This window comes from Peromyscus maniculatus, chromosome 2, assembly GCF_049852395.1.
Source record: "Peromyscus maniculatus bairdii isolate BWxNUB_F1_BW_parent chromosome 2, HU_Pman_BW_mat_3.1, whole genome shotgun sequence".
NCBI classification, from domain to species: domain Eukaryota; kingdom Metazoa; phylum Chordata; class Mammalia; order Rodentia; family Cricetidae; genus Peromyscus; species Peromyscus maniculatus.
The window spans coordinates 153353023-153368797 of NC_134853.1; the positions used below are offsets into that span (position 1 = coordinate 153353023).

The 15775-nt window shown below is 46.8% G+C and overlaps 1 protein-coding gene across 2 annotated transcripts in view; it reads right to left on the minus strand.

Moving 5' to 3' along the window:
* Positions 1-797: 797 nt before the first annotated feature.
* Maco1 (macoilin 1) overlaps positions 798-15775 on the minus strand; it is a 60771-nt gene continuing 45793 nt past the window's right edge. For both annotated transcript variants that reach the window (XM_006975660.4, XM_076565384.1), the window contains 5 exons: positions 11312-11470; positions 9816-9998; positions 7849-7969; positions 4431-4605; positions 798-1254 (listed from right to left, as the gene is read on the minus strand). In XM_006975660.4, the coding sequence (XP_006975722.1) occupies positions 1052-1254; positions 4431-4605; positions 7849-7969; positions 9816-9998; positions 11312-11470 (841 nt within the window). In that variant the 3' untranslated portion in view covers positions 798-1051. The remainder of the gene's footprint in view (positions 1255-4430; positions 4606-7848; positions 7970-9815; positions 9999-11311; positions 11471-15775) is intronic.

The following is a 15775-nucleotide window of genomic DNA, read 5'->3' on the forward strand; positions in this document are numbered from 1 at the left end:
CAACAACAACAACACCAACAACAACGAATCCTCCTTGGCACAGAGCTCCAGACCAGGCAAGCACCCATGAGCCATCACTTGAGATGCTGAGAGCCAAGAGAGCAGTGCATGGCAGGTGGGGACCGCCCCTCGACCACAGCTTTTATTAGCCATTGTTCGGCCTCTTTTGTGCCCACCAGGCTGACTCCCTAGGGTGCTCAACTGGCAGCAAGCATGGACCCCTGTGTGCTTCCCATGGAGAAAAACCCGTGGTGGCGCGGTGACCAGCAGCCCAGCCACCTACCAGCTGTACAACAGGATCCACAGTGAACAAACAGAAGACAGAGGACAGAAGAGGGGAGGGTGGGGGCAGTTGAAAATGATCAAATTTCCTCTTAAAATGTCTTTTCTCAAGGTGATGCAAAGATTGTGTTCAGATTGTTCTAGAACTATACATCGATGGGAATGTCAGTACTCCAAACACACCATCACACGTTTGCAAGCTAGCTTCACCCCTTAAGTCTCTCTCATGACGTTCCCTCGATCTGTCTGGCCCTGCGGGGGGGGGGGGGGGGGGGGGAGGGAGATCTTTTTTCTGTAACAGCAATAATCATCTTTAATTCAGCTATGGAACCGGAGCTGTCGGGTTATTTAGCCCTCTCCTCCTAGGAACTAAGCTGCTGCTGTCATCCGTGTGAATACAATGTGCCATTTTCTTGCTTATTTAAGAACAAAACAGCGTTGAAAAGCAAAAACTCTGCTTTTTTTCCTTCAAGAGGAAACTATGTAAAAATATATAAAAAGGCAAAATTGGCTACTTGAAATCCAAGAATGGTTTTAATGTGTTGGCCAAGAAAAATAAACTGCAAAGTCCTGTGAGGTCTTCTAAAAACTTACAAGAACAACTGATGGGCAGTTCTAATCAGACTTGGATGTTATTTCCCCCCTTTTAAAAATGACAACATATACAGTCCCACAAAACACAATATCAACGTTTTTATCTTGACCGCCAGAGACGCTGCTTTTCGAAGCCTTCTGGTTCCAAATGGTTGGGTAAACACACAGCTGGCCTTTATTTCTTCAGAGGCTGATAGACAGAGGCATTGGGATCGAGTCCCGAGGGGCTGGTCTCCACAAACTTAGAGGAGTAGTGGGGGGACACGGGGCTCAGGGGGCTGGTGGCGGCACTGTATGTGATGCTGGGCATGACGGCCATGACTTCGGCGATCTTCTGTTTTAGGTCCTTGATTTCCTGGTCTTTCTGAAGGATTTGCCCTGCAAGATCAAAGAGCTAGCGTCAGTGAGGAGGGCGGGCTCACACACACTCCCCCGTAGGCCCCACATCACTGTCTGGTAAAGGCAGACCAACTTCCTGTAAGTGCCCAGGAGTGGGGATTTTTAGGCGCCGTGCTTCATGTGCCATTCCCTGTCATTTTCCTTTTCTAACTATGGAAAATGGTGACCAGTCCTTAGCTTGTGGGGGTACAAGAAAGTAGCAGCCTGAGGGGTGCTGGTTTTACAGCTCCACCTTCTGAGTTGGGGTTCCTTTCTGGATGGCTGGGCTCAGAGTGTTAGACCAAGGAACCCAGGACTTCCAATCGGTCACATCAGGCTCTCTGACAGAAAGCAGATGACATTCTGGGACGAGTGCCCAGCTTACTGGCAAGATGCCCTCTGACCTCTGCCCAGCATTCAGCTGGCTGCTTCAGCACCTCAGCTCGCTCAGGCCTTCGTGCATCCCTGTTTGTGTGTGCTAGCTGCTGAAGTTTCCTGATCATCAATCTCAATCAACGTCCAAGTCCTAGATGTAACACATCCCCAACGTTCCCTTATGTTCCAGAGTCTCAACAGTTACGACAGCATCTAAAACCCAGCATGGTACAGGGGTCTAAGTGCTCACAGACACTAACCCCTTCTCGCTTACAACTGGAAGAGAGGACTATTAGCACCATCCACTTTATGATGAAAGGACAGGGGACAGGGAGCTGTAACCTGGTCAAGTCCTGCTAGTGTACTGCTAGTGACAGAGCTGGGAGCTGACGTCACACCCTCTGGCTGGAGCACCTACATCCCCCATGGCACTCATCCACCTCCTTGGGCGACAACCTACCATCTCTCTGCTGGATCATGGACTCTGTGAGGCAGAGACTGCGCCTCTTAATTTCCCATTACTAAATCCCTGCACCCAGCCCAGTGGAGAGCCAAGGCTTCACAAATTCTGCATCTTGTTCAGTCCATCTGTTATTAAGACACAGAGCAGGACTAAAGCCAGGACCACCCTGTTCCAAATCCATGCAAACTCCATCATGCTATGTGCCTCCCTCATCTCCAAGGGAAAGAAAGAGGCTGTGTGTGAGCAGCCCTCACTGTGTGAAGACAACAGTGTGTCTGAGACGTGAGAAGGCTGGGTGGCATGTTTCAGAAGGATGGAGTGAGATAAAGAGTCACTTTGTAACCAGGACGACTACAGCATAGGAAGGAACAGGTTTGGTTTTGCATTACAAAGTTGGACAGGACGGAAGCAATGGGAAAGCAGGAGCCAAGAGCAGGAGAAAAGATCTCACCCTCACTTCCTTCAGGGGCTCTAAATTTCAAGTGTGCATCAAAGAGCCACTTTCTCTCTGAACACAATGAGCTTCAGATGAATACAGTACTGTGGCACCTGATATAGGAGCTATTGTTTTTCCCATACAGACTTCAGTTTGATTTCTTTTTAAAAATAATTTATTTATTTTGATGTGCATTGGTGGTTTACCTGCATGTATATCTGTATAGAGGAACTGGATCCCCTGGAACTGGAGTTACAGACAGCTGTGAGCTGCCATGTGGGTGCTGGGAATTGAACCTGGGTCCTCTGGAAGAACAGCCAGAGCTCTTAACCGCTGAGCCATCTCTCCAGCCCCAGATTTCTTTATTAGTAAGAGGAAAACACCCCAAGAGCTTTGGCATGGACCTTTCCCTCTTCCCAAGTATTTGTGGGCTAAGAGTGGAGTACAACCAGGAAGCCTGATGCCCTGGACCCAGAGAGCAGCTGCTGCTTCCATGCCAGGCTGGCCTCGAACTCACTGAGATCCACCTGCCTTTGCCTCCTGAGTGCTGGGATTAAAAGTGTGTGCCACCACACCTGGCCTATCCTTTTTTATTTAAGTGAAGAAGTACAAACTACTCATCTCTTTAGATTTTTTTTGAGAATATTAAATTTTGTGTATGTATGGGGCTGTGTGCAAGGATAAGGAAAGTCATTTAAACTTTCCTGGATAGCAAATGTTAATATTTTCCTCTTCTCTGGTATAATATTTCCATAAGACAAACTCTAGAAGAAAAAATACCCATCCATTTTGTTGTTGTTATTGTTGTTGTTTTTCAAGACAGGGTTTCTCTGTGTAGTTTTAGTGCCTGTCCTGGATCTTGCTCTGTAGACCAGGCTGGCCTCAAACTCAGAGATCTGCCTGGCTCTGCCTCCCGAGTGCTGGGATTAAAGGCTGTGCGCCACTGTCACCCGGTGACTTATCAGTTTTGTGAACAAAAATCCCATTTTCTTTTCACTGGGTTTTGCCACCCTCTGTCAAAAGCTTCCCACGCTCTCAAATGTGTCATTTGAAGTTCTAAGGTCTTTCCATTAGACATTCTTACAAATTGTGGCTGCTGCTATCCCTGGCCCACCTGGGTCAACAGACTGGTGAGCACTTTCATGCCCATGGGCTTTGCCTTCACTTTGCTCTGGCCTCACTCTGCTCAAATGTTCATGTTCAAGGGCTCCCCTCCCCTGGGACTGCCCTGGGACGAGAAGTCTCTCTCTTCCCCTTTCCGACTTTGTCTGCGCCCTAGCCACTATCTTACAGATAGTGGAATGGCTTGCTCACTGTTGGTCCTTGCTGGGGTGTCTATCAGTTATCAGAGACACTAGTAGGTCTCAGCAATTCTCTGCTGAGTGGATGGCCTGTTCTCCAGACTCTAGACTCCTCTGTCACACTGCCCAAGCCAATCCTACCCTACTGCAGCTTGGAAGGTCCTGTGAAACTGTTTCTTCTGCAAGGAAGTTTCTTGACCCTCTCTCTCACTATGTTCCCAACCTCTTCTCATCACTTAGGCCCAGCTTAAACATCAGCTCCCATGACATGGCCCAGCTCCATAACCTGGTCTAGGCCCTGCCTCTCTCTGTCCCGACAGGCTGCCCACGTGGGGAAACTGCAGCTCTCGACGTTAACACTGTGCACCCCTTCGGGAGACATTCACATCCTCTCTCCAGCACTTGATGCTCTCGTCTCACAATACACCGGGAGCATGAAGTGACACGACTCCTCTCTCAATGCTGGGCACGCATGCACCAGACAGTTCAAGGGAAACACTGAGGTGCCCTCTCATTCAGAGCTTTGAGGGGAGGTCCACTCTACGCAGCCCTATGACCTCTGCACCCTGCCACCCCCCACTGGGGCCTGCTGCTTTCTTACCCTGGGCAATCTCGAGCTGCCGCTTTGCATCACCCAGTGCGGAGAACAGGTCCAGCTTGATTCTCGTCTCTGCGCTGAGGCTGTTCTCCAGGTGTTGTGTCTTGTCTTGCATGGCGGAGAGTGCTGACATTAACACCTCGGTGTCCTTCTCATTTTCTTTGTACTTCCGAAGCTCCTATCAACAGCATCGAACCAGCAATGTTAGGAAGTAGTTTTGCCATCGATGTATATAAATTAGTTTCAATTTACAAATTAAGTTCCAGGCCTACTGACCCAGCCATTAGAAGAGAGAACCCTGATACTTGGTGTGTTTACACTTCATTCTTAGAGCACACGCCATGCACCATTCATACACTATTCAGATCCTCAAAGGTATCCAGTGGGCTGCGTGGAGCACATGGCCGGCAAACAGTGGCCTCTCTTCCAAGTCAAGTACTCTCTTGCGAGACTGACTCAGAGCAGACACTGCTCTTCTTAGCCACTTGCGAACAGTGCCTAACGCTATGGCCACATGTCTAAAAATGTGTGCCAAAAACTGTATGCATGTTTTTATTCTGATAAGGCAAACTAAAGGAAAGCCCATTTACAACAGTTGGTAATACGGACAGGAAGTGCTGAACTTGATTCTTTTTTTCATTTTGAAACATGGTTTCACAATGTAAACCAGGCTGGCTTGCAACTTACTGTATAGCCTTGGCTGGCCTTGAATTCAGAAATCTGCCTGCCTCTGCCTTCAAAGTGCTAGGGTGAGAGGCAGTGCCACCATGCCTGGTCTGAATTTCTTTAAAGATAGAAATCCACACTTATTTAAGAGAATTCAGAAATACAGAAAAGTTGAAAATTACCCATAATTTTTAATATAACCAAAACCATACCATATGTACAGCATTAGACGAAGCCTTTTAAAAAGCTAAAAATTAGATCATTCTAACTATTCAGGTTCCTAAGTGCTAGGTTATAGGCATATGCCACCACACCTGCTGAAAAACAGCCTTTTGGTGGCTCAATGATATTCCTGTACGTATACATACTGTACCTTAAGCAAATATCTGCCCCATGATTACAACTGTTTCCTTCTTTCTTATTTTTGCATCCCTATACCATTACACTGAACATGGTGTCAGTCACTGATAAGGCTCTGTCTTTGGAAACCCTGTGCTGGGCTTGGTGGCTCACACCTATAACCTCAGCATGTGGGAGGCAGAAGCAGAAGGACAGCCCTGAGGTGAGGCCAACCTGGGTCACATAACAAGACTGTGTCAAAGCAAAAAAATTCTTTACCAATTTCATAGGAGAGAAATGATTGCTAATTTTTATATTCATGTCATTACTGGTTAATAAGAGTATATTTTAAAACGTTTACATTAATTTTAACTTTAAAAAATATTTAATTTTATTTGAATGCATGTGTATCTGAGAGCATGTATATGCACCATGTGTGTGGTCGGAGAGGGTCAGATCGGCTGAACTAGAGTTACAGTTATAAGATACTGTGTGGGTGATAAAAACGGAACCTGGGTCATCACAAGAGCAAGAGCTCTTAACCACTGAGCCATCTCTCCAGACCCTATTTTGACTGTGTGTGTGGGTAAGCATTTGGGGGTCAGAGGGCACAGAAGTTGGTTCTCTCCTTCACCATGTGGTAACTGAGGTCTTCAGGCTTGGCAGTGAGCATGATAGGCCAGTCTTTGGTCCTGAACACTTAGCACTTGTGTTTCTTTTGCAAATGGTCTGTTTGTGTCCTTCTTTTCTCTGTATGTGTTCGTAACTCTCATCACCTATTTATACTCTATAGCGCCAATTATTTTTACTATTCATTGATATCTGTATTTTTTGTTTGTTTTGTGTTTTATTTGCTTGAGACAGGGTTTCTCTGTGTAGCTATGGCTGTCTTAGAACTCACTCTGTACACCCGGCTGTCCTGGAACTCACGAGATCTGCCTGCCTCTGCCTCCCAACTGCTGAGATTAAAGGGTGTGCCACCACACTCTGAGTATCTCTCTCATTTTTCAAGTTTTTTTGTATTTTTATTGTATGAATGTTTTGCCTGCATATATGTCTGTTTGCCACATGTGAGCCTGGTCTCTGTGGAAGTCAGAAGAGGGCATCAGATCCTCTGGAACAGGAGACAGCTATGAGCCACTGGGAATTGAACCCAGGTCTTCCCCAGAGCAGCCAGTGCTCTTGACTGCTCAGTGACCCATCTCTCCATCCACCCAGGTATCTCTATCTTATTCAACTCTTTTGGGCTGTTGTTTGTGAGTCTGTCTACTGTTTTTATGCTTAGAACTCGTCTTGTGTCTCAAGATCAAATAAATGATACTTTATTTCTCCATATCTTTTTCTACATCCAGTTCTTTGTCTGGAATGTCCTTTTCTGGGTTAATAAAGCTCTAATTTTATGTCCCCACTTGTCCACTTGTCCAGCTATCTGAAATCCGTTTGCTCTTCCCCTTGCCTGACAGTCCCTGAAGCCACCTTACTGCACACTTCAAGCTCTGTCCCACCTCACCTAGTGTACTCCACGGACTCGCCAGCATTTTCCTAACAGTCTCACAATTTAAGCTATTATGCTCTTTATGAAATGACATTAATTCAAAATGTCTCCTTGAAAAGCTGCTACCATGTTCTTAGTTAAGGTACACAGCCCACAAAGTTGGTTCACTCTGTCCACAGCACTGGCCTGTCTCCTGCTCATGTTCAGCAGTACCATGTGCCTGGTCAGAGCCACCAGGTGGCCCGGACAGGTCAGGAGAGCGCTAAGGAGAGATGCAGGGCCTATAGGAATTAACCTTTTCTTTAGGCTTAAGAAGTTAAAGGAAGGCGCTGGGCAGTGGTGGCGCACGCCTTTAATCCCAGCCCTCTGGATGCAGAGCCAGGCGGATCTCTGTGAGTTCCAGGCCAGCCTGGTCTATAGAGCGAGATCCAGGACAGACACCAAAACTACACAGAGAAACCCCGTCTCGAAAAAAAAACAAAAAAAAAAAGTTTACTGAAGGGGCTGGAGAAATGGCTCAGAGGTTAAGAGCACTGGCTACTCTTCCTGAGGACGCAGGTTCGATTCCCAGCACCCCCATGGCAGCTCCTGTCTGTAACTCCAGTTTCAGGGGATGTGACACCTTCACACAGACATACATGCAGACAAAATACGAATGAACATGAAATAAAAATCAATCAATTATGAAAAATAGAAGGTAAAGGAATCCCTGCTGAGACAGATTCTGGGCTACATGCAGCGGACTGTAAAACTTGCAGCCTGTGTTAGGACCTGGCTGTCAACAGGACAGGTGGAGCTTTAGGTCCCCATCTGCGAGATGATGAGATAGGTCTGCTGTGAGGTGCTGTCTACACTGGAGCACATTCACTGGCAGACTGGAGGGGACCGGTGATGGAAGGCCCTTCCCCACCTCCTCCTCACCTGAACCTTTAGTTCCAGTTCCCTGATCTGCTCCTCCTTCACCTTCATGTCCATTGTGAGCTTCTTGCCCTCAGCTTCTAGCTCTCTGATCCGACTCCGTAAGGTTTCAGTGCACTCTCCCCTTTGGAAAGACAGAGGAAATAAGGTTTATAGTTTCCCCTATCATGGGAGATTGGTTTGAAGACCGCTGTGGATACAGAATCTACACATGCTCCAATTCCTCAAATAAAATAGCAGTTTTTGCACAGACTTCCATAAGGCCATGTCTAAATTACTAAGAGCCAGCACAATGTAAAAACTATATGAAGTATTGTCATACTGTAGTTTAGGGACCCATGATCAGCAGCTGTAATTTAACTTTTCAAATGTTTTATTTTCTTTTAGATCTTTCTGAGACAGAATATATAGCATATACTGGCCTTGATCTTGCAATCCTCCTGCCTCAGCCTCTTATTACAGTCATACCTCACCACATCTAGCTTTCAAATCCTTTCTGTAGCTGATTCCATCTCCAGAGCTCACGGGTACGCAGAACTTACATACACTTCTTAGATTCTATAGGGCCTGCCTGGTTATGATTTTTCCCTGTGCAGCCCTGATTATCTTGAAACTCACTCTGCAGACCAGGCTCTCCTGGAACTCAGTGATAGACCTGCCTCTGCCTCAAGTGCTGGGATTAAAAAGTATGTGCCGGCCGGGCAGTGGTGGCGCACGCCTTTAATCCCAGCACTCGGGAGGCAGAGCCAGGCGGATCTCTGTGAGTTCGAGGCCAGCCTGGGCTACCAAGTGAGTTCCAGGAAAGGCGCAAAGCTACACAGAGAAACCCTGTCTCGAAAAACCAAAAAAAAAAAAAAAAAAAAAAAAAAAGTCTGTGCCACCACAGCCTGGTGGGTCTGCCTGATTTTAACTTTTGGCTCAATATGCTTCTTCCCACTCTGCTTTGGAAATTTCAACAGCAACCAAAATAATTATTAATTTTTTGAGACAAGGTCTCTCTCTGTAACCCTGGTTGACCTGAAACTCACTTTGCAGACCAGGCTGGCCTCAAACTTACAGAGAGATCTGCCTGCCTCTGCCTCTTGAGTGCTGGGATTAAAGGTGTGGTCACCATGCCCAGCTATTTTAAAATTTGTTTTGTGTCTGTGTGTGCTATGGAAGCCACAAGAGCCTCAAGAGCCACCACCCTGTTATCTGAGCCGGTCTCTGGGAAGTGGTCAGTGGGTCCCAGGGATCTCCTAGTCCAGGCCTTCCCAGTGATGGGGTCACAAACGTGCACCACCTCACTGCCTTTCACAAGGGTGCCGGGCACCACCCCATCCAGCTTTTGACCTGGGGACTGAACTCAGGTCCTTATGCTCACACTTTAAAGTACCATGTCAACTGAGCTATCTCTTCAGCCCTCTAAAATACTCAGGGCTGGAGAGATGGCTCAGCCTTTAAGAGCACTAATTGTTCTTGCAGAGGACCCACACTTGGTTCCTGGCACCCATATGACAGTTCACAGCCCTCTCTCACTTCAGTCTTAGGAAATCCAATGCCTTCTGACCTCCATGGGTACTGTACACATGGTGCACAGACACACATGCAGGCAAAACACTCACATACATAACATTAAATAAGTTAATCTAAAAATAATTTTAAGCTCCTCAAAAGCACCCACATCTGTGTTGGAAGCACTGACAGTCTTGTGAAGAACAGACTGCAGATGGTCTTCAAGTGACCACACAGAGAACGAGAGGAAGCCTGTCAGGAGCATGGGGTACAGTGATTCCTTCACCTCTCTATGGAGGAGGTCACTGAGAGGCGCAGTGTTGGAGGGCAGTGTAAGCTGGCCCAGGTGCAGCGGAAACAAGCTAATGAACAACTCCTACAGCAACCATCCACACAAACTATTGTGTCTTTCCCCCCCACCCCCACCCCAGCATCAATCCCCAACCCTGAATAAGTACCCAGTGACATGGACATACCTAGATGCGGCAGCAAAGGCAACAGCCCGTGCAGCAGTGGCTTCTTCTAACTTCTTCCTTTTTTTCTCCTCCATTAACTGTTTTTCTACAAAGCTTCGGGCTTCCTGCTCAGCTTTTAGCTTTTTCTCCAGCTGGCTGATATTCTGCTTGTCTTTTTGCTTCATTTGCACAGCATTATGTAACCTGTGTGGAAATGACTGTCACACAAAATCCTCTGACTAGAGAGATTCACCACAAGCCCCGAGAACCACAGACTCTATGCAGCCTCTCTTAGGCAGGTGTACATGGGAGGTTCCCACAGCAAAGTATCCCCTCCTAGTGTGCCAGAGAAAACACATGGTCATTACCACTTAATGGCTCCTAAACACTAAGAAGCTACCTGCTTTCTGTAGCCCAGAGTCAGCCCTCCTCCACTGTTAGGTGATCTACAGCAAGGGGCAGAAGATACAGCTCAGAAAGCATCTACCAGAGGAGCAGGTGACTGCAGTGCATTCTAGTGCCCCAGAACACTGGGAAAAAGTCAGACCAAAGACCTACTGATTGGACCAATGCTGTCCAATCTAAAATGAGCGGGAGGGAAAGGTCTGTCTTCTTTTTTTCCAGTTGTTTTCTTAGTCATGAAGCAGCCTTTCCTTCCCAGGTGCAAGGCCTTTTCTCACGCCCTTAAGTTCCCTCCAGCTTCACAGAGCAAGGTGAAGGGAGCTAGCCACTAGACTGTCCCCAAGAGGCCAGTGCTAAGAACTGCAGAAGTCACTCAGAATGACAGAGGGTTTTCTTGTATGTTGTATTCTAGTGTTAGAGTTAATCCCCAGAACTGTGAGTGTATTCTTTGTAGGGAAGCCTGTGAGAGGCATCATTGCCACAGACACACCCTGCTTAGAGACTGAAGAGATAAACTCACATGGAGTCAGCAACTAACTCCAAAAGGAATTAAAAGAGAGTTTCAAGGGATTTACAAAGAAGCGCTGGCTGCTGCCACCTCTTCAAATAAAACCAAAGCTCAATGTCATTTTTTTTAGTTCTGAAGTGAATATGGTCTAATCCTCAGAAAAGGATCAAGATTTTCAAAAAGTAGCAGAACTCCTTATCAAGGTTACTTACCAATAAAAGCTTAATAACTACTATTAATTAAACTATGTTATTAAAGGAAAGATACTATTAATAAACTCTTGTTGGATTGAAGTGAGTGTCAATTTTTTTTTTTTTTGGGGGGGGGGGATCCAGACAGGTTTTCTCTGTGTAGTTTTGGTGCCTGTCCTGGAGCTCGCTCTGTAGACCAGGCTGGCCTCGAACTCACAGAGATCTGCCTGGCTCTGCCTCCCAAGTGCTGGGATTAAAGGCGTGCACCACCGCTGCTAAGTGTAGATTTGATGAGAACACTCAGTACCTCCAGTCAGTGAGTAGGAAAGACTGGACCATGTCTCCTGGCCGGCCTGAGTCTGGATGTCCTCTGCTAACAGGAGACACTGCCCAAGGTCCACACGGCGCACACTTACTTGTTCTGCAGCAGCTCGTTCTCCTGCCGGAGCTGGCCCATTTCTGAGCGGATCCCTCGCTCCGTGCTGGAGAGAGAGCTGATCTGACTGCGCAGCTCTTGCTCCACTTGCCGGCTGGCTTGCAGGTCAGCCTTTAGCTTCTTGATGTCTTGTTCCAGCCTAGGAGAGGGAGAAATAGACATTCATCTGGGAGAGGGCTCGAGGGCTTGTCGAGGGTCCGCACTGGACTAAAATATGCGACATGCTCAGTTCTGTGGTGTGACTCCCTTCCCAGGAGAGCTAACGTTTGACTGCCCAATGGCTGACACTGCGAGTCCCTGGGCTGTGTATAAAGGGAGAGAGAGAAACAGAAGAGTTAAACACCAAAGTCCCCTCTCCACTGCTGACTTCCTTGGCAAGTAAAGTCTGCCAAAACAACGAGCTCAGGACCCAGCCACTAGCTTTGCTTCCCACGCTCTCCTAGACCAGACTGCACTGCCCCCACCCCCACCCCAATCGAGGTGAAGAGGATCTCCATCCATACTTCTGGTGACTATGGCAGAAGAGCTCATTAAGGCTCCACAACGGAGGGACTGTGAGCTAGAACCCACCTTGCCCTGCCATTCCTCACTTGCTCCATCTAGCCATTAAAAACGCCGTTTGAAGTGATGTGACTAGGGTCTACACATAAACAAGCAGCGAAGGAACAAAAGGGTAACATCAAGTCCCTTCTTCACAGGAAGGCTTTATACTTTCAATAGGGGCAACAAGTGGATCACTAAAGTAATCACTAACACAAGGAAGGCTACAGTTACATACATATGGAAGAGAAGAACAGCAACCACTCCTCACTGCTCTCTACAGGTTTAATCAGCAGAACTACGGGCCACCTGCAATGATTATTCCTATTTTCCCCAGATGAAGAAATATAGGTAAGAAAAATCTTGTAGCTCAAGATCCCCAGGCAGTAACCCAGGATCCATTCTCTTTGCTATGAGGTCAGCCACAGCACAGAGGAGCTATCTGTGCTCTGCAGAGAGGATGGGATGGAATGAGACCCTGATGGCTGAGAGGATGTAGAGAGGCAGGGAAGAAGTGTTCTAAATGAGTGGGCATGCTCAAAACCTCAGATGTATGAACAGCCACACGTATTTGGAGACAAGTACTCAGTTTGGTGCCTGAGGAGGACTAGCCTAAAAACTAGAAACAGCAGGAAAGGGTTAGATGGACCCTGACAGCAGAGCTGAGGGTCAGATCTAGGATGCACACTACAAGAGAAGCTCTGAGAAGAGACATTTTTCTACTGAGATGCAAATGTCCAGATGGGCAAGCATCAGTTTGCTTTAGTTTTTATGTGCAGAAATCCCAGCCCCAGGTATTAAGGACAACCTAGGGCCTTGCTCACGCTAAGCCACACTCAACCATTGAACTACCACTCCAACCCCTGATAAAAACTCCTTTTGTGCCTCTAATCCAGTACACTAACAGAACCAACACTTCCGGGGGGCAACGGTGATCTCTCTTTGGAACCTTCAGCTCCACAGACTACAAATGCACACGTTTTATTAAGTACAAAGTCCTCGGGACCTACTACAGAAATCAATACGCACTCGGTCCTTGTTCCCTGGCCTCTTTCTCCCCCACCTACCACCAGACAACCTACACCAGCCTCAAGCCCCAGTTGTAGGTCCTGTCACTGTGATCTCATGCCGGGTGAGAGCGCGGCCTAGAAACCTCCAATTCCAGCAGCACTGTCTGGTCTCTAGCCAGGGCTTACTCCCCAGGGAAGGGTCACAGGTCCACATCTCACCACACTGTCCCTATCACCAGGGTTATTCCAGTTCAATGTACTCTCAGATCAGCAATGAGAACATAGCCATGCTGTCCCTCATTCACCTGAAGTAACCCAGGGGCTCTATTCCAAACAGGTTGGTGCGTCAGGTTCATCCATTAAGAAGTCTCACTGAAGGCATGTTAGCTAATTCTTGTGATGCCAGCCTCACAGAGGAAGAACTGCACTTTTAGGAAGGCAAGTTCCTCACTGAAGACAGAGACCATATGGTTGGTTATGGACTCTGTCACCGGGGTTCTAAGCAGTTCCACTGCCAACTCCGTGCTCTGGGCAAGGCACACAGCACACAGCCTTGCTGTTTCCGCACCTGCAGCTGACCATCCCTAGTTCCTCCCTCTTGCTCTAGGATTTCTCAGCCTGACCCACGTACAAATGGCTGCTAAGCGGTACCAGATGCAGACACAGATCTGCCGCTGGAGACAAAGGAAAACTCCCTTTAGATGCTACATTTCAATAATTCTGTAATTATTACTTTCTTTTATTTTAAAAATCTTTTTTGTTCTGTTTTGTTTTGGTTGGTTGGTTTTTCTCTGAGACAGAGTTTCCTGTGTTAACCTGGAACTTGCTCTGTAGACTAGGCTGGCCTCGAACTCACAGCACTTGGCCTCTGCCACCCAAATGCTGGGATTAAAGGCATATGCCACCACTATCTGGCTCATCTTAAAAATCTTTAAAAGCCTATTTTCCTACCTCAAACTAAGAATAACAAGATTCACTCTAAGTTTTGTAGTTTCTTGACAAAAGGTACAAGCATAATTTTTGTAGAACATAAAACACAGTGCTTTAAGAAAATGTTTGTTTTAGCTGGGCAGTGGCACACACCTTTAATCCCAGCACTCAGGAGGCAGAGGTAGGCAGATCTCTGTGAGTTCAAGGCCAGCCTGGGCTACAGATCAAGTTCCAGGACAGCCAAGACTGTTTCACAAAGAAACTTTGTCTCGAAAAACCAAAACCCAAACCAAAACAGAACCCCCCGTTTGTTTCCCTTCTTTGTTTGGTGTGTCCGTTTACATGTGTGTCCGTGTGTGGCGGTAAAGGCCCAGTTCTGAGAGATGGAGTCGTGAGGCTTGGCAGCAGCCGTGCCTTTTCCTGCTGAGCCAGCTCCCCGGTCCCCACAGAGCCTTTTAGAAGTGAAAGTCTATGAATTCTGTTAAAGCCTGACCAGTAGTACTACACAACAAAACAGAAAGTTACGGTTTAGGACAACACAACAAAAAGCACTTCAGAAGTGTCACTCGATGCGTATGCTCTTGTGTGTCCGTGTCATACGGTAGCAGGAGACCGCTTGCTGTGCTGTTGGGCTTACTTTCTTAAGAAACACGTCTAGCCGGGTGGCGGTGGTGAACACCTCAGTCCCCACACTTGGTAGGCAGAGGCAGACGGATCTCTGTGAGTTTGAGGCCAGCCTGGTCTACAGATTGAGTTCCAGGACAGCCAGGGCTACACAGAGAAACCCTGTCTTGAAAACCAAACTAAACCAACTAACCAAACCAACAACCCAGGACTAAAATGCTTCAGGCATTTTGGAACTACTGTCATTAATGTCATCAACCCTGAATTACTGCTTTCAAACTGCTGCAGCAAACTGTGAGTTAAGATCAGTGTCCTGTCAGAGAAATACTGGACTTCAGGATCACAGCCTAATGACATAAGTTCATGTGCTAATAGCAATTCTCAGGAACCTCAAACACTCACTATCCAAACATTTCACATGCTGACAAAACAAACTTCCATTAGCCAGGGGCCGGGCTGAGCTGTACAGCAAGACCTTGGCTCAAAAACACAAGTCAAACTGACCATGAGTTCTGCTCACGGACCTTCTACAGAAAACTTTACATGGTTTAAATCTTAACTGAAATAGGTGGTAAAATCATCTACAATCTCTTACTGGATTTAACCTTTTACTGTGAGAATGAAATCCACTCAGCATCAAAAAATCTAACAAAAAAATTGGAAGTGTAAATAACCCCAACTCCTCTCGTTTGGGCTAAATCACACAGCTTGTATCCGGTATGCTTTTCCTATGAGTCTTTTTTCTACTTTTCACACATGTAGTTACATTTACCATGAAGGGGGGTTGCACATACACAGCTTGCATATCAGATGCACCTTCACCTACTCACAGACATTTCCCTTAAACTATTGCACAGTGCTCCACTGTATGGGGTTAGCAGTGGGAAAAGGTACTTAGCAAAACCTACACCATGAAAGAAGAGAACCAACTTCTAGAAGTTGTCCCTCTGACCTCCACAAACACGTCACATCATATGCACATTCCCTCACATACATACACACAATAAATAAAGGAGAAAAAATTCCACTGTATAATGTACTTACACAGCTGCCCCCCCTTTTTTAAAAAGAGAGGGTCTCACTATATACTCCTGGTCACTATGTAGACCAGGACGCCCTTAAAATCACAGAGATCTGCCTGCCGCTGCCCCCTGAGTGCTGGGATTAATGACATGCACCATCATGCCTGGCTACTCTATTTTCTAAGATATGGCTCAATTGTTATATTTGCTTAAAAGAAGGATCGATGTCGGGGATTTTTAAAAGAACTATGTGAACTAGTAAACTGAACTGAATCAAACCAGCCAAGTGCTATTTATTAAGCAAACGTGACTAGTTGT